The 22579-nt window shown below is 38.8% G+C and overlaps 1 protein-coding gene across 2 annotated transcripts in view; it reads left to right on the plus strand.

The window, feature by feature from the left end:
• RET (ret proto-oncogene) overlaps positions 1 to 22579 on the plus strand; it is an 81371-nt gene that overhangs the window by 26411 nt on the left and 32381 nt on the right. For both annotated transcript variants that reach the window (XM_054163403.1, XM_054163404.1), the window contains exons 2-4: positions 19272 to 19523; positions 21133 to 21426; positions 21905 to 22146. In XM_054163403.1, coding sequence (XP_054019378.1) covers positions 19272 to 19523; positions 21133 to 21426; positions 21905 to 22146 — 788 coding nt within the window. The remainder of the gene's footprint in view (positions 1 to 19271; positions 19524 to 21132; positions 21427 to 21904; positions 22147 to 22579) is intronic.

A 22579-nucleotide genomic window follows, 5' to 3' on the forward strand; every position in this document is an offset into this window, starting at 1 on the left:
GCTAACAAAGGCAAAGGTCTGCGGCAGTAAGGTCCCGGAGCCTGAGGGCACAAGCTCAGCACAGAGCTTCCTTTGCTTCAGGGGAACCGCTCATGCTTATATTTAGCTGCCTGAACTGTGTTTTCAGGACCGGAAACTTCATTGTGGTGCATTCTTTTAGGAAACAATCTAGTTTCTCTTACTTTTATCTGTTGATAACCAGAAGCCCAGTTCAGATGGAAATAGAAGGCTTCTATTTGCCTGAGCTCTGGAGAACTGTGGGTGAAAATCTTGTGACAATAAAAAGAAAACTTAGGAAATAAAGCTGTGCAGGAGGTTAGGAGGAGTATGAAGGTACAAGAAAAATAAGGCTTCTATGAAGTTAACATTGGAAAAGCTAGTTAGATTTTTATATGGTTTGAATACTCTAGAAACAGCCTATGAGAAGTTACCCTAAACAGTCGTTGTTTGTTGCTAAAAGATTAGGGTTCAAAGTCTGTTTGTATCTGTATTGCTACTTTTGGTTTACCCAGATGTGTATTTATGCTTATGAATGAGCATGACTTGAGTATACACCCAAGTCTGTGGGTAACCAGTCTAGTCTGCGAGGCGTGAAGTGTTTAAATAGGAATAGAAATATGAGCAGTGCTAATCTTGTCCTTGCTTTGTTTCAAACATGGACTCAGAAATGACTGCTATGCTAGCAGCTTCACTTATGAGATTTCCAGGGTAAATGAATTGTTTAGAAAACAGGGTATTCTGCATACTTAAAAGATAGATTTAATCCAAATTGCCCTAGAAGAAACATGATTAGAGTTTAAAGAAGCAATTAAATTTTTTTTCCTGATTATAATTAAGATCTATGCAGTGCTGTTTGTATTCCCATATATTTATTGTGTGGATTTTATTTATATATGTGTCCTTTATATAACGTATATAGCTGCATTAAAAAGTTGCTGCTTTTAATCTTTTAGCATTGTGCTGTATCTTTGGCGGATGATTCTCCTTTTGGATGATGAAACATTTCAGGGATGGTCCTCTTTCTCTGCTATCTAACTTCCTAAATTTTCTTGAATCAAAGGTAAAATCTAGGAGATAATATTGGACAGTTAAGGTCTCTGTGTTATCAAAATGTCTTTTGGCTGTAGTGTTCTCTTGGACTCAGCATAAAAAAGGTTATCTTAAGTAATAGGACAAGTGGCTCTAGCTGGCCTTGCTTGAGTAAGGACATCGGGATGATCTCCAGAGGCTTCTGCCAGTCTCAAGCATTCTGTGTTTCACTGTTTTTAAAAAAAACCTATAGCACACGACAACAGTTTCTAAATAAGTGCCATCTGTTTGTGCCTTCTCAATTTTCCTCTTAAAAGTGGAAAAGATAGTGATTACTGGCTGTATTTGAGAGATGGACAATGTGTCTCAAACATAAAGCAACCTACCACTAATCTGCCATGACTAGAGTAATGCTGAGGAAACAGAAACATAGTCTGCAGTTGAACAAGCCACTTCACTCTATGTCCAAGTCATATGGCCATGGAGGTTGCCCATTCTATTCTGAATTTCAGCCATGTGACCATGGACGTCTGCTATATAACTTTACTCTGTCTCTTGCTCCAGAAGGGGCTTATGCAGCCCTATGAGCAAAATATAAGTTGATTTACTCTGCCTTTATTCAGGGTAAAGTGAATTAAACCCATAATGAATAAATCTAATTTTAAAATTACATTGTTGACCATCACTGCAGCAACATGTGAGATCCTTTCTAAGGTTCAACAATCACATGTATAAATTACAATACGAAATGAAATATGCAGCTAGGCTTTTCCATTTTGAGAGTCAGAGCAATGTGGTCTTGAAAAAAAAGTGGCATTTTTGAAAAAATTGGGTCAGCCAAAGAGCTTTGAGTAGAATAGGTCCACAAAGTCCTGATGGCATTCACTAGAAGATAGTGGGCTTAACAATATGCAGACTGAGTGACTCCACTGGACATTTTGATAAAGTAGCGTTCATTCAGATGGATAGGGATCACTGAAAATTTACAGTTGATGTACTACATTCATTTTGCTTTAAAAGAGAATATTGTCCAACTTTAGAAACAAAATATTACTGAATTACAGCTACAAAGACATGCATTAAACACACTGAACTCTTAGAATAGTGCTAATAGTTCAAATACCATTTTGAACTTAAATTCTGGATAAAGAAGTTTAAAACAATGTAAAACATTACCCAGGGAGTAGGAGCTGAGACAATGTGTTTTCCATAGCATGAGTTCTTGAAATGTAGCACTTTCTCATTCTTTCTGACTGAGTATTTTTAATGCAACACTCCCCTAGCATATATCTTTCTCTCCTTAGGTGTGACCCATAATCTCACACATTTATGTCACTGCAGATACACTATAATTTGCTGTATTATCCTGTCTGCAAGCATTTGCAAAGTGTTGCCTGTCATCTCAGACTTGAAGTCTATAGGGTTATTGACCTCAGCAAGTTTGGATGAGGTCAGGGATTGTGTTAAAAACAGATGCTCACTTAAGGTATGCCTGCACAGTCAGTTGATTGGAGTCTGTAGCCCATACAGGCTCAGCATTATTTACACAGTATCATGAACTCACATGTGCAATAAACCTGTGGTCTCTGAGGAAGAGAGCTCAAGTGCTGTATGCCCAGGATTTCCTTTGTGAAGTCTGGACAGGCTTGACGCAGCCAGTTAGCCTATACCTTCCATCTAGCTCTTGTCATACCATTTCCAGTCTGAGAGCCAAAACTGCTGGTGAAAGATACCTGATCCTTAAAATTTGAAGCACTTAAGAAAAGCTCTGAGCCTGTAATAAAAATGTATATTTTAATATATTTTATAATTAATATTTCCTGGCAGTGGTATCTTCAAACCCCACTGTAACTTATTTACAAAATGTATTCACAGGTTCAATTATTTGGTTGTAGGTTTTACACTGCACATCCAATACAGCAATTAAAATTGGAAATACAGGTGCTGTGATATGTGGTTTTCCCAGAAATGGGATTCTGTGGCAGATTAGCTGGGTATTCATGACTTGCTCCTCTGTCTGGTATCTTCCCAGATGCTGTGATTATAATTCAAGCAATCTTTGGCTCGGGGAGGGCTAAGAGGCCTCTCTCGCCTCTCTCTTGTGCCCACTTCATGGTCTGGAGCTTGCCCTTGGCTCAGAAAGGGCTAGGGGCCTTTCTCTTGTGTGCTCCGTCGCTGAGCTGCAGCCTCTTCTGGGATTCAACTCCCTTGGAGCTTTACCCCTTTCTGCCTTGGTCCCGTTCAAGGCCTGCGTGAAGTTGTTGATCTGCTAGAGCAGGTTCTTCAGATGCTATTTGGGCACCATTTGGCTCTTGTTGCTGCCTGTGGGAGCAAGACAATTAATTGTCCCAAGACAATTAATGCCCTTTGGTGACACAGAACCCTGATAACTGGACCTGTGGGATGGGGCATATCCAAACATGGCCAGGGGCACACACAGTTCCCAGCTGTGTTACAAATGTGATTACACGTGGTACATGTTCCAGGTTTGCACGTTCACAGGTGCTTACAAGGTTAATCACACATGCTATACATTTACCTTGGCCTCCGGACCCCAGGAACTGTCCAGGGTAGCACATTTGCAGGTGCTTAGCCCATTGTTAGGGCTAGTGCATGTTTGGGGGGGTTAACCCTTCAGGATAGAGCCCACTGTTCATCCTTTAAAGAGACATTGTCCTGGTCTGAGTCAGAACAGAACCAATTCTGCTCAGTCATTTTACTTTTCAGCTCAGTGTCCTCTACCTAACTGCGCTTTCTGCAGCTAGTGGCATGTTTTCACAGTGTCTGCTTCTAGCAGTGACAGCCTTCAATGTTTCTGTACCAAGGACTGGTGTGCAGACCAAGGTCATGTGTACTGCTTTGGGGGTGCTGAGTAAAAAGTCACACCTCTGGGTGTGTTCAGTCTGAGTCTTCTGCCACAGCATCAGTGGTGATGGAGATGTAATTGGCATCAGGAGGGTTGGGTTTTCTATTGGTTTTGTATATATGTAAATGTATTATTACTGCTTTCATTGACATAGGTTTAGTTTTCTTTTCCAATTCATAAGTTCCTCTCCTTTTATACCTTTTCCTTTGGGAAGGTAGAGGGGTTCAGAGAGCGTGTCTGTCAGTTGTTGCCACCCTGACACTTGACAGACGTAGTATGTGTTTTTCAGGCTTCTCCACTTCCAGCAAGACCAATGAGATGGTGAGCTTAAAAATGAGTCAAAAGACTGCACCTTGAATACTGGTTTCAGTTTTGGGCCTTTCATTGCAAGAAAGACATTGAGCTCCTGGAGTGTGTCCAGAGAAAGGCAGCAATGCTGGTGAGGGGTCTGGAGAGCAAGTCTTTGGAGGAGAGACTGAACTGGGATTGTTCAGTCTGGAGAGGAGTCAGCTGAGAGGAGACCTTGTTTCTCTTTACAACTACCTGAAAGGAGGTGGTAGTGAAGTGTGGGATAGCCTCAAGCTGCACCAGGGGAGGTTGAGGTTGGATATTAGGAAGAATTTCTTTACAGAAAGAGTAGTCAGGCATTGGATCAGGCTGCCCAGTGAGGTGGTAGAGTCACCATCTCTGGAGGTGTTAAAGAAACATGTGGACATTACACTTTGAGACACGATTTAATGGCCATGGTGGTGTTTGGTCAGCAGTTGGAATTGATGATCTTAGAGATATTTTCCAACCAAAACAATTCTATGACACTACAAATGTGCATTCTAGCCGTAAGAGACAAATGTTTTTAGTCATGTGATGGCAAAGATGCTGCAAGGTCATTTATTCTTTTCCAACTGAGACAACTCTATGATTCTAGGACAGTATTGGCAAATAGTAGGTCTGTTTCTCTGAATCTTACCCTCTTATATTGCTACCCAAATTACCATCCTCAGTTCAGTGCCAGCTATAATTCATGTAGCTAGGCATCCCATGCCTATTGGTTATTTTCCATCTTTCTGATACATCCTTTTTTTTTTTAATGCACATATATAAACACATGCACAAAGCCATGCAGTCAGTAAAGGGAGTATATTTTTTTTCATCACGGTCTGAGTTCTTCCACTACTCTTGACATTATATTTATATTTTTATTAGAGTATAAAAAATGTATATATGACACTATTCCTACAAATTTTATCAAGGAGGAGACTTCTGGAGCATATCAGAGAGCCTTCTTCTAAACTGCTTCCCACAATTGTCTCATGTCTCAGTGGATTATTGTATTTGCAGCATTAAATAGAACTGATATGCTAAAGTACATGGAGACAGACCTACATAGTACCTCCAAAGGAACAGAGAGAGTGGTGTGAAGGTGCTGGGGTTTCACTGCTGTTCTTTTGCATCAGAAATAAAGGGGTTTTTTTAAATGCTACATTGTGTTCCAAATCTAGAGTCCATTGGATTAGATAGCTGAGCAAAGTTTTCTCCAGTGCATGGCAAATATGGGAGGTGAGACCCTTTCTAGTAACATGTAAAACTAAAGAATAGTCATTGATAACAGGAGTGTGTTTGGTTTTATTCATGCAAGCCAGAATCTTTTCTTTCCTTGCAATCAAAGTTTATTAAATTGGTAATAGCTTTAAACATGGAGAAATTTTCAAGGGACTGACACTTACTTTCTTTCGGATTGCTTTCATCTTTGCCAGTTGGTGTGTGGGAACTCCCTGTGTGTGCCAGCAGAACTTGCCAATGTTTGTTGCAGAGCAACAGGAGAGCCACAAAATACTTTTAAGTGACTCGGCTGACACTTTTCTCAGACTGAAGTCTCATTAGAGAAGTGAGTGGTTGTCCAGTACATCTTGCTGTAGATCACTCAGGAAAGTATTAGCACATTACCAAAACAGATGCACACTAAATATGCATAAAATGAGATACTTGTGTTTGGTTAACATTCTGGGAAGCAGAGTGTTAACTGAACTCTGATCAGTGAACATCCAAGACATGAAGATGGTTTATACACCGCATTATTTTATCCTGCATCCTGAAGCAGCTACCTGACTTTGCTGATTTTTGTATGCATTTTGCATCCTACATGTAGCGTTTAATGTGTTAAAACTGAAACTGAGGTTGTTATTTTCAGTTGAGAACTGAGTTGCCAAATAATGCTTTAAGAAACTTTTATTTTTTCCAGAAGAATCTTCTCTGGAGTTCCGCTCAAGTTTTGAATAGAAAGATAGAGCATTTTGTTATGGACATTTCATTGTGTTACACAGGTCCTGTTTTATTTCCTCCTCCTTCGCTCTCTCCAGCATTTGTTAATCCCATGTAGCATAAGAATCCCAAATTGGTTTCTTCCATTTCTTTTCTTTTCATCACACTGGCATCACAAATTCTAGAAAAGTTTAGCTTCTGTCTTGAGCCTGTCAGCAGAAAAGATTTATGAAAGGAAAAGTACGCTGTACAGTGAGCTATTTACTGGTAGCATAGAAAAAAATCTGAAAATTATAAAGGTTTGCGTGTTGTGGTTTCTTTTTGACATGAAATGTAGCAGTTACCATTAATGATAAAATGGGAATAAATAAACGTATGCTTTAAGTTCGAGCTTTTTAACATTTTTACAACAAAAAGCATCAAGCCAGGCAGCTATTTATTCCTGATTCAGGGATGCTATTCCATGAAAAAGCATTCATGGAAAAAATGCACTTGAGTCTTAGCCATGACATAAACCCCCTACTTGGTTTGTTGATACCAATGTGTTTGCACTGGTGTAGGGTTTTTAAGGCACAGGTAAGAGTTTCTGAGCAGAGAGACTAAACCTGCAATTTTGAATTTACATTTCAGTGGTATTCAGTTGAAATCTGACCTTCATTTTTCTTCTGCATTCTAGTCTTTTAGCCTGTGAATATTACTGCCTCAATAAGCAAATAGGGGAAGCAGAGGAAATAAGGATTTTTTTGCTGACACATAAATTCGAAATTGAGGTTCTTGATGAAATAGTGCAGCAAGCACCTTTGCAGAGAATTGAAAAATCAAAATGCCTTGATAAAATGTGCATAGAGATACTGCACTGAACAGAGTAGAAAGCATCAATTTCACCATCTAAGAAAAATGCAAGTGTATGAACTTCGTGCTTCAGCATTCTTTAACATTCTGTGATTCTGTGACTTGCCATGGGGCTAGTCTCTGAATGATTACAGTATTTCATTTGACTCTGGGACTGTTGCTTACATTTTGTTTATACATCAAAACTGTGATTTGAATGATTAATAGTCTTACAGTTCAGAATATATGTCAACATCAAGGAATATCCTTGTGCATCTGGGCAACACAGGGAACAGACCTCAGATGTAGTAGATAAAGACAGTGATCAGAAGTTACCCAGCAGATGTGCTGCTGTTTTCTGATTGGTAAAACCTCAGCAGTGACTATATGAGAGATGTAAAGGAATTGCCTTCTCTTGTCTTGGCAGAGGAGGATATAAACATGGAACAAAGATTTGATTTTATAGGCAAACCACTTTTTTAAAGTAAAAAAGGTATTGAAATAGCTATGAAATATGATAAACAAATTCAGTCTTCAATAATCAGAGGAGGGTTGTTTAGCATGTAGCAAGGGACTGGCCTAGAACTCAGAAGTTTGCTTATAGGCCTCAGCTGTTCTAGGTATAACTGATGCTTTTATTACTTTCTTTTAGACTTCTCTAGTTCATCCCTGTAACTTGTCAGGAACACAGTCCATTTCCTATCTATCTTAAAAGTTAGTTGAGAAGAGCTGTCTAGAAAAGCCATCAGTGTCACATTAGCGTTGCATCAGGCTGTTTCCAAGTGTTGTCAATACAATTTCTACCCTTTTGCTGACACCATTTATGCTTTAAGACAACAGCATAATGACTAGGCACTATGCAGTAATGACTAAAAGTCCCCAAAGGAAAAGTTCTTCTGGTTTATAAAACAGCTGGAATTGAGGAGTTCCCCATCTTTTTTTTTTTTTTTATGATGGCAAGTACCATGTAGATTTTTATTACACTATTTTTAAAAGCAGATCTGTATTGCAAGACCATTTAAGAAAACGAATTCTCTAGCAGGGCATCTTAGGGAATTAGAAATTCAAATGCAGGAGCGTCATAACAATATTTAGACCATTTTGTATGTTTTCATTTAAAGCATGTATGCATATTCATTAGAAGGACATAATAGAAATTAAAAGCTAAAAGCACCAAAAATGTCAAGACCTAGTTTTCTGCATTTAATTTCCAAGATCACCCCAAAATAATGATCTAGACCTAGAATATAAGGTTCTAAACCAAAATGCTCTGTTACTTCATGACAAAACTTTAAATAAATAAATAAACTTACACTTAGACTGAGATGTCACTTCCTCTATTGAAAAAATTGAATTGCAGATTCATAGCTCCCTTGGGTGCTTGAAAAGAGAATAGCAGCTCTTAATAACAGAGCACTTTCCTGTGAGAGGTGGACATTCATGTCCTTACCATTTTTCTGGCAAATTTTCAACCACCACCAGCAAAAGTTTTCATTGATTTCCTCCTCCTGTAAGGCAGTAATGATACTGCTCTCTTTTGTTCATGAGCTGCAGGAATTGGAGTAAATGAAGGAAGCAAGAGATATCCTATCCAGGCTGATCTATTTCCTGTGTCACTACATGAAGTCTATGAGGCTAATTTTTACACATCTGCACTAAATATAGAAAATAGCTTTTCCAGTGCCACAGTGGACAATCCAAAGTAGAAATCTATTGTGAAGATGCTGTGAAATTGTCCACTTCCCAGAAAATAAGAAGGTGTTATGTGCAACTTTTCTCCAAAAATCAGACTCCTCGTGCCATGACCCAGGTAGAGGCACCACTGATGTTGTCAAGAAGAATTACACATTGTGTCATTATCCCAAACTGATACTTCTACCATTTGGTCAAGGGTTACCATTTTGTTAATTGTTGCAATCAAGTGATGCTGAGGAGGCAAAAAGCTATTTGTGAGAAATATTGGTGCGTATTTCACCTGTGTATATTGGCCCTTTGAAGATGACTTAGGCATAGGAAATAAAAGGAGGTGTTTGTGGTCATTAGCATTTGAATTGCACTGAGGTGTCAGGAGGTGAACCCTGATGTCTGTGACTCCTTCTATTTATAATTGATGGGAATATTTGAGTTCATTTTGATGATGCAGAATGAAGTGCAGCTGGAGGAAAGGAAATGTGGGCATGTGAGCTAAAGTAGTAATGTAAAGCAGAAGTTTGTGCATATTCCTGTCTTTGTCATAAATCGGCAGTTAATTTTATTCATTTTCACAATTTGGGATTGTGAAAATTTAGTGTTTCATTAAGGAAAGAGCACAGTGATCTAAATCTGTATCTTAATGAAGGAAATGCATTGTGATACTAATGTCCTCTTCACCAAGATAATGAATTTAAGCATATTTGTATTTATCTTTAAGGATTCTTTCATTTTAGCAAGCACGCTGAAAAATTTCTGCAGATGAGATTGTCTTGTGATTTATTTCTATTTTTTTGTGAAACAAATACATTTAGTTGTCAGTAGCTTGTTCTCCAAATCATTGCATGTCTACCTTGTGTATGAGTTCAGCACTGCTAGGGTAAATATATGTGAAAGCTAATCAAATAGCAAGAGTTTAGAGCACTTGCATGTCACTACGTCATCAGTTGAGGATTTTGTGGGTTTGAGATTTGCAACTAGTGTCAGTTGTAGCACAGAACAGTGATGCATGCCTTGCTGGTTTTCTCTGTCTTCTTGTTACCACAAACTGCATATACATAATACATTCCAGAGGGCACAATCTAGACATTCTAGAAGTAGTGCACACAGAGCACACATAGACAGTATTTATTCTAAAAATTAGAAATAAACCATCAGATTGAATCTACATTCTTGTCTTGACATCTTCTTTAAGTGAGTAATTTCGCTTGCCAGAAATATGAGTAACATGAATGAACCTTGTATGTGTTGGGGTTTTGGGGTTTGTTGAAACTAGAGAATCACTAAGAAGTAATGGTAAATTAGGGTGACCCAGTGGTTGGAGAGGCTAGCTGAGAGACAGGGGGTTTTATAAAGGTATTGCAACATTTACTCTGTTTTGCCTTTCTACAAACCTGTATATAATGCCATTTGAAATGTAAAAGGACTCTTTGATTATCTGGATCTCTGACTTGTATGTCTTTGGCCGTGCTAGGTTAGCCCCTAGCCCTATCCAGTTTCTGTTCAGAGGGAATGTGTTGAGAGGATGCATGTTAAGAACTATTCTTAGTCATATTTACCTTTAAAAAAGCAATATAGTACACAGGATTATTCAAGATGTTTCTAGTGATAGGGAAGTATTTATAGAAATCTCGGTAGGATGCTTCCTGGTTTCTGATGCTGAAACTGCTGAAACCTTTGTCTATCTTGAAAGATTAATGAGTTCCTATTTTTAAAAATGAATTTCTCTTAGTGTTCCTTTTGCTTTAGACAGATTCACATTGATAAGATGCTATTTGGTCACAAAAATGTGATTTGCATTATCTCACTCACCCCAAAATGAAAAATAATTGTTTAAAATATTTCCAATTAACTTTCCATTTTAAAGCTGGAAAAGGCTCAATAGTATATACGAGGGAAAAACAATTGTAACCTGTCATTACCCCTGTTTCTTTTGTCATTAGTATAATTGTTAGACACTTACATAGATGATACTCCAGGATCAGGTAGTACAAGAAATAATGTCTTGATGTTATGAATTGGTGGGCCAATATTCCTTTGTTTACAATCATGTGCTTTATGATCCTGCAGAGTCACCTCTGGGTAGTCCTGATGGTTGCTCTAGCTGAACAATTTAAAGAAAAAAAATGGTTGAAAATGCATCTCTTTGTGTGTGTGCATGTATAGATCCACACATTCTTAATCTTACTAATATTACTTGTATTAGAAATGCTGTGTCCAGCAGGAATAGGGAGGTGATTGTCCCCTTGTACTCAGCTCTGGTGAGGCCACGCCTTTAGTATTGTGTCCAGTTTTGGGCACCTCAATACAGGAGAGATTTGGAGGTACAGGAGTGAGTGCAGAGGAGGGCAACGAAGCTGGGAAAGGGCCTGGAGAATACATCTGAAGCGCAACTGAGGGAGCTGGGGCTGTTCAGTCTGAAAAACAGGAGGCTGAGGGGAGACCTCATTGCTGTCTTCAACTACCTGAAGGGATGTTGTGGAGAGGCTGGTCTCATCTCACAGGTAATTAGTGATAGAGCAAGAGTGAATGGCCTCAAGCTGCAACTGGGTAGGTTTAGACTGGACATTAAGAAATTTTTTTTCATGGAAACAGTGGTCAGGCGTTGGAATGTGGTGCCCAAGGAGGTAGTTGACACCAACCCTGGATGTGTTTAAGGGCCAGTTGGATGTGGTGCTTGGGGATGTGGTTTAGGGGTGAACCTTGTAAAGTAGGGTTATTGGTGAGACTTGGTGATCCTGAGGGTCTTTTCCAACCTGAATGTTTCTGTGATTCTGTAATACTTGTTGTTTTAATCTTATTTTAACCTTGATACATACATGAGATATGTACCTTCAGATAGTTCATGAGAATCTGAAGAATTTTCAGAAACCCCTGCAATCTCTTACAGAAGCTTTCTGTACACATGAAGGATAGTCTTAAGTTTTAGTAGCACTGGTATCTAAAACAGTGACGCATCAAAAGTGAGCCTTCTTGCTAAGGTAAAACAAACAGGAACCAACCAACCAAAACCCAACAAACAAACAACAAAACCAAACCCCAAAAAGCACAAACAAAACAAAACCAAGAATGCAGCAAGAAAAAGGAAGATTTTTAACCTTTTCTGCACCTACAGAGGTTCAGAAGTGAGTTTCTAAAACTTACCTAGAAGTAGAGGCTCTGAAAGCGAAGTATTGGCACAGCTTTGACCTTGATCTGAACTGGGCAATATAGAACTAGCAAGTATAGCATTAGTAGAACTCTTATCCCATTCTCTAGTAGATAGTGTGCCACACAGATTTTTCCATTTTTGAATAAAGACAAAAATGAAAATCTTGGTAGCTCTCACAAATCCAACTGAAAATCGCTTGGCAAATTTTGATGTATTTTTAGGGTCTGTCTTTGATCTTGATTTTTTAAAAAATTATGTTCAAAATGCCTGCTAGAGGAAGCAAACTTTCTGTCTGATCCATCTTTTGACTTTACCAGCTCTATCTTACTAACATCTTGTGGAATTCACTCTCCTTTTCCTTACTGGCAGGTTAATACAAGTGGGTGACTGAGATATTTTTTTTTTTTTTTCTTACCTGCTATTTGTGTCTACTTAATTTCTGTGTTTTCAGCCTAAAACTCAGGGTTGATTTCAATATGAGCATGGGAATCTAGTGAGGGAAATCACAAGAGAGGCAATTAACTTAAAGCAGACTTGTTTAACAGGTCTGGAATATATTCTAGTTAAGTATTGTTTCTGCTTACCATCACTTTGTAAGGACCTGTTCCCTCTGGAAGTATCATATGCTGTAAAACACATGTATTTCACTGATACTGCTGCTATTGAAATTCATTCCATCATTCTCTAAGAATTGTGCTACATTTAAATGTACACAACAGGTGAAACTTAGCAGTTACCCAGCCCATAAAGTTTGAGCCTTCTTTCAGAAAATTCTAGTATGAAGCTCTGCAGTGATCTTTTCCCAACCTAGGGTCCAAACAAGCTGCTTTATTAACAAGGAATTAATTTCTTACTCACTTTAATACAGGTTCTTATGTTCTCTGGTTCATGTAACGTCTGTTGCAATTTCTGTAATGATAAGTGTGAAAATATCACACCTAAAAATACATAACATGCTGCTGAGCTGCATTAACAGCTTAGTAGTTAAGTGTATGCCAGTTCTTCTATTTGTCATTGCTCTAGTGACCTTTAAATGCCCCAGGAGTCATACATAGGCACTAATGCTGCAGCCTAAACTCAATGAGGGATGTGGTTTAGCATCTGACTTGGCAGAGTTGGATAATGGCTGGACTTGATGATCTTAAAGGTTTTTTCCAACCAAAATGATTCTTCAATGGCAGCATTTAACTGGACTTCTCTGTATAAAGCGAGGAGAAATTTTTAGTAATTGCCTTTGTGCAAGAAACAGCCTGCCCTGAGTGGTGGTTATAGACCTAGTCTGGTCAGGAGGCTGGTCTGCCTTGGTGCCTGGCTGTGCACAACAAACCTGAGGTTCCTCCACCACTGCTGCTGTGTCCCCATCTGGCACAGGCTGTCTTGTGTTGTGACTCTGTGGTCAGCTGAGGACCTCAGAGCAAGGTGATGCGTGAGTGGTACCACGTGGCACAAGCTCTTCACCACCCTGCAGTTTCTGACACTGAAACTCTGACCCTGCCTTCATAAAGGAAACTCTTAGCTTGTGCTCTGCCCTGAAGTGCAGGTATGAGCTGAGCTCCAGAGCCGTTCCTTGTTGACAGATCCCTTCCAGAGATGCTCAAATAGCTTCTCAGGGTGCTTTGTTTAAACCATGGTTATGTGTTGCCCTGGTGAATATTAGTTTTCTGAGTGGTTATCTCTGGTGATGTGCAGCCAAGTCTATTGGAATGAGTTGTTACTCTCTGACTACCTTGTATATGAGTCCTGGTGTAAATGAGGGCCAGTGTAACAAGGTGTACTTCTTTTGAAACTGTACTGATAAACTGAAGGAAAGATTGGAGCAACTCCTTGTATAATGTGGAGATTGTGCTCTCTGTTCATTTGTCTCTGACTGAAGAAATATTTATCTCAATGCTGGCAAGAGCTTTATTCTGATGGGATGGATCATATGAAATGGTGGATATTTTCTTAAATACCTTGTAGAGTGTTCAATTAACATAGTGTTTTTTCCAGATATGCTGTTTCATGCTAACTTTTCATTAAGTGATGGGGTTTTTTTTCTAAACTACTGACTTTGTAGTTTATGAAGATGAGTTTATTTTTTAATTCTGTAGAGGATAGAAGGACTCCAAGTGGGCAAGTCCTTTAATTTGAAATGTACAGGTGCATGGCTGATTTTGTTCTCTGATGAATTGAACATTGGGCATATTAATACTAGTAATTGAACATAATGGCTATTCGTCAAAAGTAAAAATAATTATTTCAGGAGCACAAAACTAACCTTGTCAGATTGTTGAAATCTGATGCTGTGCAACAAATGGGGGATTATTAACAGCAGACTCCCATGTTCATCTGTTCTATATTTAAATGCTCTATGTTACAGTGATAGGGCTATCACAGCATTAAAAGCATGTTCTTTTCCTTGGAGATGTACATCAATTCTTGATTACAGATTTTGATTGCATGAGGGCTCTGCCAGTCTTAATAAATTGCTGTATCGTCCTCCAAAATGCTGGGGAGGTCTGAGTAATTGTTTGGGGCTATGTAGGTGTATATTACTTGCTGGATGAAAACAACCATCATTCCATTTCCATTTGGCTGATTTTTATTTGTGTGTGTCTTTCTTAGTTTTTCCCTAAAATTACAAGCCAGTTCTTGTGGTTTAAAATTCATGGTCATCCAGCAGGCACGATGAGATTTGTGAAGCTTTTCGTCTACTGGAAAAAAGTGTAACACAAGCTAGTAAAAAGGAGGTGTAAGGTAGCAATCGCTCAGACTAGAGAGACAATTTTCAGCTTGCATGACTAATGAGACTTAAAAATGAAAAAAGCTGTGTTAGATTTCAGTTGTTTGAGTCTTTAAATCAAGAGCAAGCCTTTTGTTTGAATACACGGTGTGACAAAGTGAGCAGGGATCATTTAAGCTGTGAGTTTTCACTATGAGCTCGTTAAAACACGTGCCTACTTAGCCTGAGGCAAATGGTTTGGCTAGGGGGAGAGCCCACTGTTCCTGTGGGTTAAGCTCTTAGATTGTCAACCCCAGCTTCAAGAAGGAGCTAGGTGCTGTCTCTTACTGACACTAGTTCACTGGCTGCTACAATCTGCACCAGCTTCACTTCAGAAAAGGATGGTGTGGATGTGTGTCCTATGGACCAAGGTGATGGGATGTTCCTGAACAGTAACCCCACTGTGTGCTAGTTGTCCTCTATTCTGACTTACCTCCACATGCTTTGAGACACGCTACAAGTGGTCCACACAGACCTGAGATGTTTCCACTTACCTAAGTGCATCCTTTCCCAGAGCAAACCTTATGACTGGGGTAAATCGCTTCAAAACAGGTTTCAAAAGTGTGCATATGTACTTTGAAAGATTGTTACAAACATCGCTTGGGAAAATGTTTTACAGTGAAGTCTTTCTCTACACTACTAAAACAATGCATTTTGTGACTGAAAAGTTAAATTACGTTATTTGCCGTTGTAGTTCATGATACCGCCATATTTTATCAGTTTAGTACTTTTCATCAAAAGTAGTCCACAAATGCTACTCTAGACTATAGTGGTGAACATAAAAAGTACAAACAATAAGTAGAGTTTTCTATAACAAATTTTGTATTGAGAAAATCCTTTTGTATCAAAAAAAGACATTATTTACTTAATTATTCGTGACTGAAAAATGCCACACGAAAAAACGCCATATTTCAAAAGGCAGTCATGAAGGCTTCAGCATAGATGTAATCTAATTTCTCCACTCATTTTATCTGCTTTCTCTCCCTGAACTGGAAAACTGCTGTCATAACTATATCTATTTCCTGTAGGAGCTATTAGGCCTGCAGGGTTATAAGCATTACATCCGCTTAGACGTGATCACTTTTCTCTTCTGTATGTTACTGATATGCTATTATCACGTAATATTGCTCATCCATCAGAGGCTGCTGTGTTTCCCATGCAGATTTTACAATAGTGGAGTGCTGAAGTGCCCTCTAAAAAAACCCCCAAAAGTTCAAATTCCAAAATATCTCAGTAACTCTCTTTCATGTTACTTACGTATGCTTCAGAGCACAACCTTCTTGTGATGTATTTCAAGGTTATAACATGAATTGTTTCTCTGCTTTTAGTTCCTAAGCAAAAGCACTTTAACCATCAGTTTTGAGTGTAACCACCTCAATTCCTCTTTATTTAAATGGCAGATTCAATAAAAACTCCATCTGGCTTCCATAGGAAGCTTGCACAAGTCCTTGGAAATTGATTTTATTTCTTTTCAGGACACGAGGAATTGTGGCCAGGATTAGAACCTCTTCCTTCTGTAACATACTTGCCAGATGGCAAGTTTATTGAATCTGGTTTTAACTTACTAGAGCTTAAGGGAATGAACACATCTCAGAGAAGTGGGTGCTACATTTCTACTTCAAAGGTCTCCTTCAAAATCAGTCTCCAAATATTTATATGCACAGTGTGGTTGTGACCTAGGCAGTCTGTTGCATACCTCTCATCTCTTTCAGCACTGGAAATGGAGTTACAGTGACACAAACCACTTCACAAAATCCCAATAATTTGGAGATCAAGTAGCATTCAGTGAATCTTGTTACACGGCTAAACAAAAGGGTTTTTATTGCTTATTTTGCCATCTAAGTTTCTAGTGTTTCCCTATAAGTACTTATAACAAAAACATGCAAGTGTGTAATATCCACTGGTGCCACTTAAAACTATCCTTAGGTGTTGTCCTTAATATGGAAGTATGCTCTGTACTAAGAACTAAGAAAGAATGTCATTTTATCTGCTTTTAGGTTTGACTTAGGGAGAAAAAAGACTATGCTTCTACTCAAATTTCTTATAATGGCTTTTCCAAATTTTTTTAAGTGGCCTTTATATTTATGAAAAATGTTTCTGGGTAATTAATGATGCACATTCTAAATTAGTTTATGAAAGAATCCCCTTCCCTTTTCAAAATACAAAGCATTGTTTGACATTTCTGTTAGCTACAGAGAAATCAAATTTTTATATTACAGGATTTATTTTTAATCTTTTTTTTTTTTTTCCTCAGAATAGAGAAGACTGCTCCTGTGAACTGCTGCCAAAAAAATTCAGACTTTTTTCTTTCAAATGCAGAACAGTCAGGATGCTGACCTCTGCTGAGGTGTAGCTGCATGCAAATTTTCAGGCATTTATGTGGCAATGTCTGTGATAATTATTCATGTGCTTTGTTAAACGTAACTGTGTATGTGCAGCGTGGCCCCACATTTGTAGAGCAAAGTGAATAAAGACTAATATATTGCTTAAGATTGGGAAATAAATAGTGACTACTCCAAAATTGTTCCCTTTTCCAGTTTCACACTCTAGACATGCATAATGTTTATATATACACCCTACTTTCCATTTGCTCCTTTTACTGGAGCCTCTGCTACAGTGCCAGTTCTTGCACCATGTGATGTGTTTGTGATGACACAGCAACACTCATGTTAAACTGTTCACCCCAGTCTGAGAAAGAAGGAAATATTCCTCTGTCCTGTATCTTATGTTATATAAGCTTCACCTGTATGCATCAGTGGGTTAAAAGTAGTTTTTTTTCACTCTTGAGCAGTGAATTTACAAGGTTGAATTCCTTGAAAGGAAGTTTTTATAATTCTGGATGCAAGATTTGATAGGAAATACCTTAAGGAAATCTATTTGCTTGCACTGGGACTGGGCTTGCTGTTTGGATATCACCTTATCCCTTTTCTTAACAAACAAGTTTGTTAGGACTTTTAGCACTATGTATTTACCAGGATCTTCTGCACTTCAAAAAAAGGGACTAGAAACATATTTGGAATTTAGAATGAATACTCAGTTATCTACCTCACAAAAAAAGATAATGATAGCACCAGAGACAGAAACAATAGTTTTCATACAGATAAAGACACTGGGAGTTAATACTTCTCTAACACTCTCTAAGACTATTGTTGGCTTCCCTTTGAATGAATTAATTTGGAGTCAATTCACCTACTGTATTGCTTTACCACTTCTTTCATATATTGCAAGGAACATGTAGAAAAAATAACAAGCTTCTGTAAATCTCATAGATATAATTGCATCCAGGGGATACTGATGATGTCATGAATCATTGCAAGGTACAGTGGTTTCTGTGGGGTTTCCAAATGAAATTAGAGGTCTCTTGTTTACAGTTTGTTAGTGAGCCTCTCCATTCAGCAGAACAGTTTATGGATATAATAAATCAATATTTTTTAAAAGTGCTATAGTTTGATGCCATTTTGAAGATGTTTCAGCATTCTATCCTGAGTTTTACTGCTGTACTACCATCATTTCCAGTTGTATCTGGCTTTCTTTAAGACATACGGAAATTGTTAATACTTACACTGGTTCAGCAGATGTGTGTACCTTTTATATGCCTTACTCAGTATGAAATCAGATCAAATGATGGGAAATTCTGCAATATGCCAGTATCCTTTTGTAAGGGAACAAGTACTAATTGTCAGGGCAGGTGAAGAACAAGAATGCCAGTTCCAGTGTTTCAGTACACACAAGTGCAATGAGCATCACTTTGTACCTTCCTTCTTTATCAAGCATTGCTCTGTGATCATACTTGCAAGCAGTAGAATTGGAAGGGAAACATTGGAAAGGGATAGAGAGACCATTGCAAAGTGACCTGGAAGATGAGATCAGCTGAAGAAACTGGCATCAAAAGGCAGCTGAGCCCTACCAAATGTAAATGTCTGCAACATCAGGGAAGGTGGGGAGAAGTTGGGAAAGAACAATGTATCATTCACCACCACTGTATTAACAATAAACCCAGATTTCCCTCCCCACTTTGGGCAAGTCCGTTCACAGCTTTCCCATCTGTCATATTAAAAATACTTAAGTCTTTCATGTAGTTTTAATTGAAAAAAGTTCCATTTTCTGTACCAGAAGTTTCGTGCCTGTCCCTTCAGAAAGGGAGGGAAACTCAGAAAGACTCCTATGTAAGAGGGTTTATGTAATCCAAGGAAAAGTGTGAGAAGCATTGATACATTTCTGTGTTTTCTCTCAACAAAGAGCGTGTTTGGTTGCTTTAAGTGTGCAATTTCATCAACATTTTTTCCCTTCTTTGAATATAATCTGTGGGATAATGGGATTGCAGAAGAGAGCTCCAGATGAGAACTTAAGTAGCATTTGGGAAGCACAGCTTCATTAAACATTCTGCTTAAACTGGGCTGTATTTACAACAAAGCAGTTTTGCTTTCAAGAAGCAGGTGATTTTGTAACTCGAACATAAACTAAAGGCCAAATTTTTGGTGGCTCTGTCCCTGGCTTGAGTGCAGCCAAACTATATTTATTTGCACCAGATGAAGATCTACCTTTTTCTCCTACTTTTTTTGTTAATGCCTCTTCTATCCTTAGCGAATTAAGTCTTTGGCTTTTTGGAAATGCATCTCTTAAGAAAATGCTAGTGCAAAAGTCATTTAACTGGAAGGACTTATTTTGTGTGTCTTCCTTTGCAGCTGCCTTTGGTCTCTACTTCCCCAGGAAAGAGTACTCGGAGAATGTCTACGTTGATCAGCCAGCAGGTACACCACTCCTCCACATCCATGCCTTGAGGGATTCACATGGGGAAGTGGCCCACTTTCATCTCTGCCAGAACCTCGTAATTTCACGAGCAAGATCCCATGAAAATCATTGGTTTCAAATCAGAGAGAAAACAGGACTTCTCCACCTCAGCAAAAGCCTGGATAGAGAAGACTTTAACATGCTGTGTAAGTATGAGAAGACTAGCTTTTCTTGTTAAATTAAATTACTTGTTGTTGAAGTACATTCAGATCACAAAATGTATCCATTTGCGTATGAGCATCAAATTAAAAAAAATAAAATAATCTGCCATTTTAAAAAGAGGAACCAGTCCCAATGAAAGCCACAGTAAATGCAGGGAACCATATGCCAAAGCATTGTGGACCAGGGACTGATCCAGCTATTTGCACTGCAGACTCCAATATGCTGGGAAAGCAGCATTACTTGAAATAAGTCTTCTGCATTTCGCAGCTGTAAAAGTCATTGCTGTACATTGAGATTTATAGTTTGTTCATCTATTCAGGCAAATTAAGCCAATTCCACTCAGATAATGTTGGGTGTTTAATGCCCAGACCAGTGCAGTTAGTTCAAACTCCTACATAGAGTCCTTGAACTGTGGTAATGTGGATTCACACAGTACGTTTCCATATAACACCAAATACCTCTTGGGAGAAATGGTGAAGTCTGAGTCGCTCCCCGTCTTGAGATTTGGCTTTGTTAGAAGAGCTTATTATTGAACTATAGAAAGTTTTTTTCCCTTTTATGCTTTAGCAGTAAATTGGTTTTGGTGATTTTGATCTATGAGGAAATGAGGTATCATTAGATGGTGGAGGAGGAAATGGTTGGGGAGTTAATGGCATACCGTTGTGATCAGTTGCAGAAACTCTGCTCTTAGAGCGATTCTGTAATAACTGTCTTGAGTTTGTAAGAGCCATATATCAATGCTACCCATTGACTTAGGTGCCCTGATACTGAAATATCCAACTTCAGATACTTACTGCTTTATTTTTTTTAAGTACTGAGTGCTTGGTATCTTACCCATTTTGGTACTCAGCATTCATGAATATCAGAGAACTATTTGTAACTGAACAAAGGAAGAACAGCTATCCAGAACTTGAGAGCCTTGTTCTGTTCATATGGATCAAAGTGACCTACAGCATCTTTTCAAGTGAGTTAGATCTGTTTCAGAGCTACTATAATTCTGTCTGTAGTCAACCCAAGGTAATCAAGATAATTAATGCTTGTGGGTGTATTAGTAGATGCCACAGGCTGATTTTATCTTCTGTTATCTTTTGACCAGTTCTTTATACGTCAAAATCATGAAGCAATTGGTACTCTAAACATAAACAACTTGGCCCCTGTGCTCAACTGGTATAAACTATGAGAACAGTGTGACTTAAATTGTAATAGTTACAGGTCTGTCTTGAACATCTGTTGCTATTTCATGCACTCTTTTTCCCTGCACTGTTTGACTCTCTTCTAGTCCCTCCAAAAAAAATAGCCCCATCAAAAAGCTGATTACTAGCAGTGACCTGTTTTGTGTCAGTGTCTTACATACAGAATGCTCATACCATTCTGTGAGGTTCTACAATGCAAAAATGGTCTTAACACCTATAGATATTTTGGCTTACTAAGGTTATTAAGACTTAAGCTCTTCCCTCCAGCAGATGATGTACTGAAGAATTGTTTTATGACAGAACTACATAGTTGTGGAATAGTGGGCTAGAGTACAAAATGAGTAACGCAAATGTTGGCTTGTCTTCTGTAAAATATTTCTCTTGTGTTTTTTGTCTGAAGCTGTAGGAAACTTGGTGCAATTATCAAAGGTGATGCTGTATGTCTTCCTTTCACCCCACCCTTTCCAAGAGAAGGAATGCGACTCTGCTACACGCACCACTGTTTTCCTGTCCTTGATCAATGCTTCTGCACCAGTTTGCAGTTCCTTGACCGCAAGGCAGCTTTGCTTCACAGAAATGGATCTCTCATTTCACATCAAGGAGAATAAACCACCTGGCACCTTTCATCAGCTTCAATTACCCTCAGTTCATCATCTGTGTCAGAATCTCAGCATTTCCTACAAACTGCTGGCAGGTAAAACTAGAACTAAGCCACTCATATACCAGGAATAGATGTGAACAGCTGCACTGTTAAGGTCTCTTTTGTAGTAGATCCTCTAGATTGATTCTCTAAAGGAAATCCTGTTGCAAATGTGAACTGAGCCTGGAGATTTTGTCTTTGAAATATGGAGGGGATGGGAAGGACTGTCCCCTTCACTAAGGAGAAGATTGATTTTTAGAAGTTTGTACCTGCTAAGAGTGGACTGGGAATATCCTGAGTTTTAAATTGCTCTGCTTCTAGACCCAACGATCTTCCCACGTCTCCATGTTTTATGCCTACCCTAATATAATCCCACAACATTCTTCTGTTTCAGTTCTGAGCCTACCTTTTAGCATGCATTCACAGCGTCCAAGTGGATTTACTGGATTGCAAAAGCATATTAAGGAAGAAAACTCTGAGTCTTACAATGAGAAGTGATTATCCCTGCTCATACAGTGGCTATGTTTTTCAGCTGAAGGCTTGCCCTTTCGATACAATGAGAACACCACTGGCGTGAGTGTGACACAGCGCCTAGATCGAGAAGAGAGAGAGAGATATGAGCTGATTGCCAAGTGTACTGTGAGAGAGGGCTTCCGGGAAATGCAGGTTGAGGTGCCCTTCCTGGTGAATGTATTAGATGAAGATGACTCTCCTCCATTCCTTCCCAATGGCACTGATACTGCAGATGCTGTCGTGGAGTATAACAGGAAAGAGGTAATGTCCTCCTTTTTCTAGTCTGAAGTAGGAGTGCAGTTGTGGAAGGCATGATTACTGGGAAATTCCATGATTTGGGTAATGGATCTCAGCAAAAAGCACATCACCACACCATACAAGGGGACACTGCTTTACAGTGAGGGTGATGGAGCACTTGCACAGGCTGCCCAGAGAGGTTGTAGAGTCTCTTTCTCTGGAGACTTTTAAAACCCACCTGGATGCGGCTTGCCCTAGGTGATTCTGCTTTGGTGGGGGGGTTGGACTAAATAATCACCAGAGGTCGGCTGCAACCCCTCACATTCTGTGGTTCTGTGATACTGTACTGACTTGGGATTGTAAAATGCTGAGATTTTAGATTCTTTTTCCCTGAGTTACATCTTATTGTGGCCTTACTGGCTAGGAATTAAACAGTGGAAGTAAGTGTGGAGCAGTT

The sequence above is a fragment of the Dryobates pubescens genome, chromosome 8 (genome assembly GCF_014839835.1).
Source record: "Dryobates pubescens isolate bDryPub1 chromosome 8, bDryPub1.pri, whole genome shotgun sequence".
Taxonomy (NCBI): Eukaryota; Metazoa; Chordata; class Aves; order Piciformes; family Picidae; genus Dryobates; species Dryobates pubescens.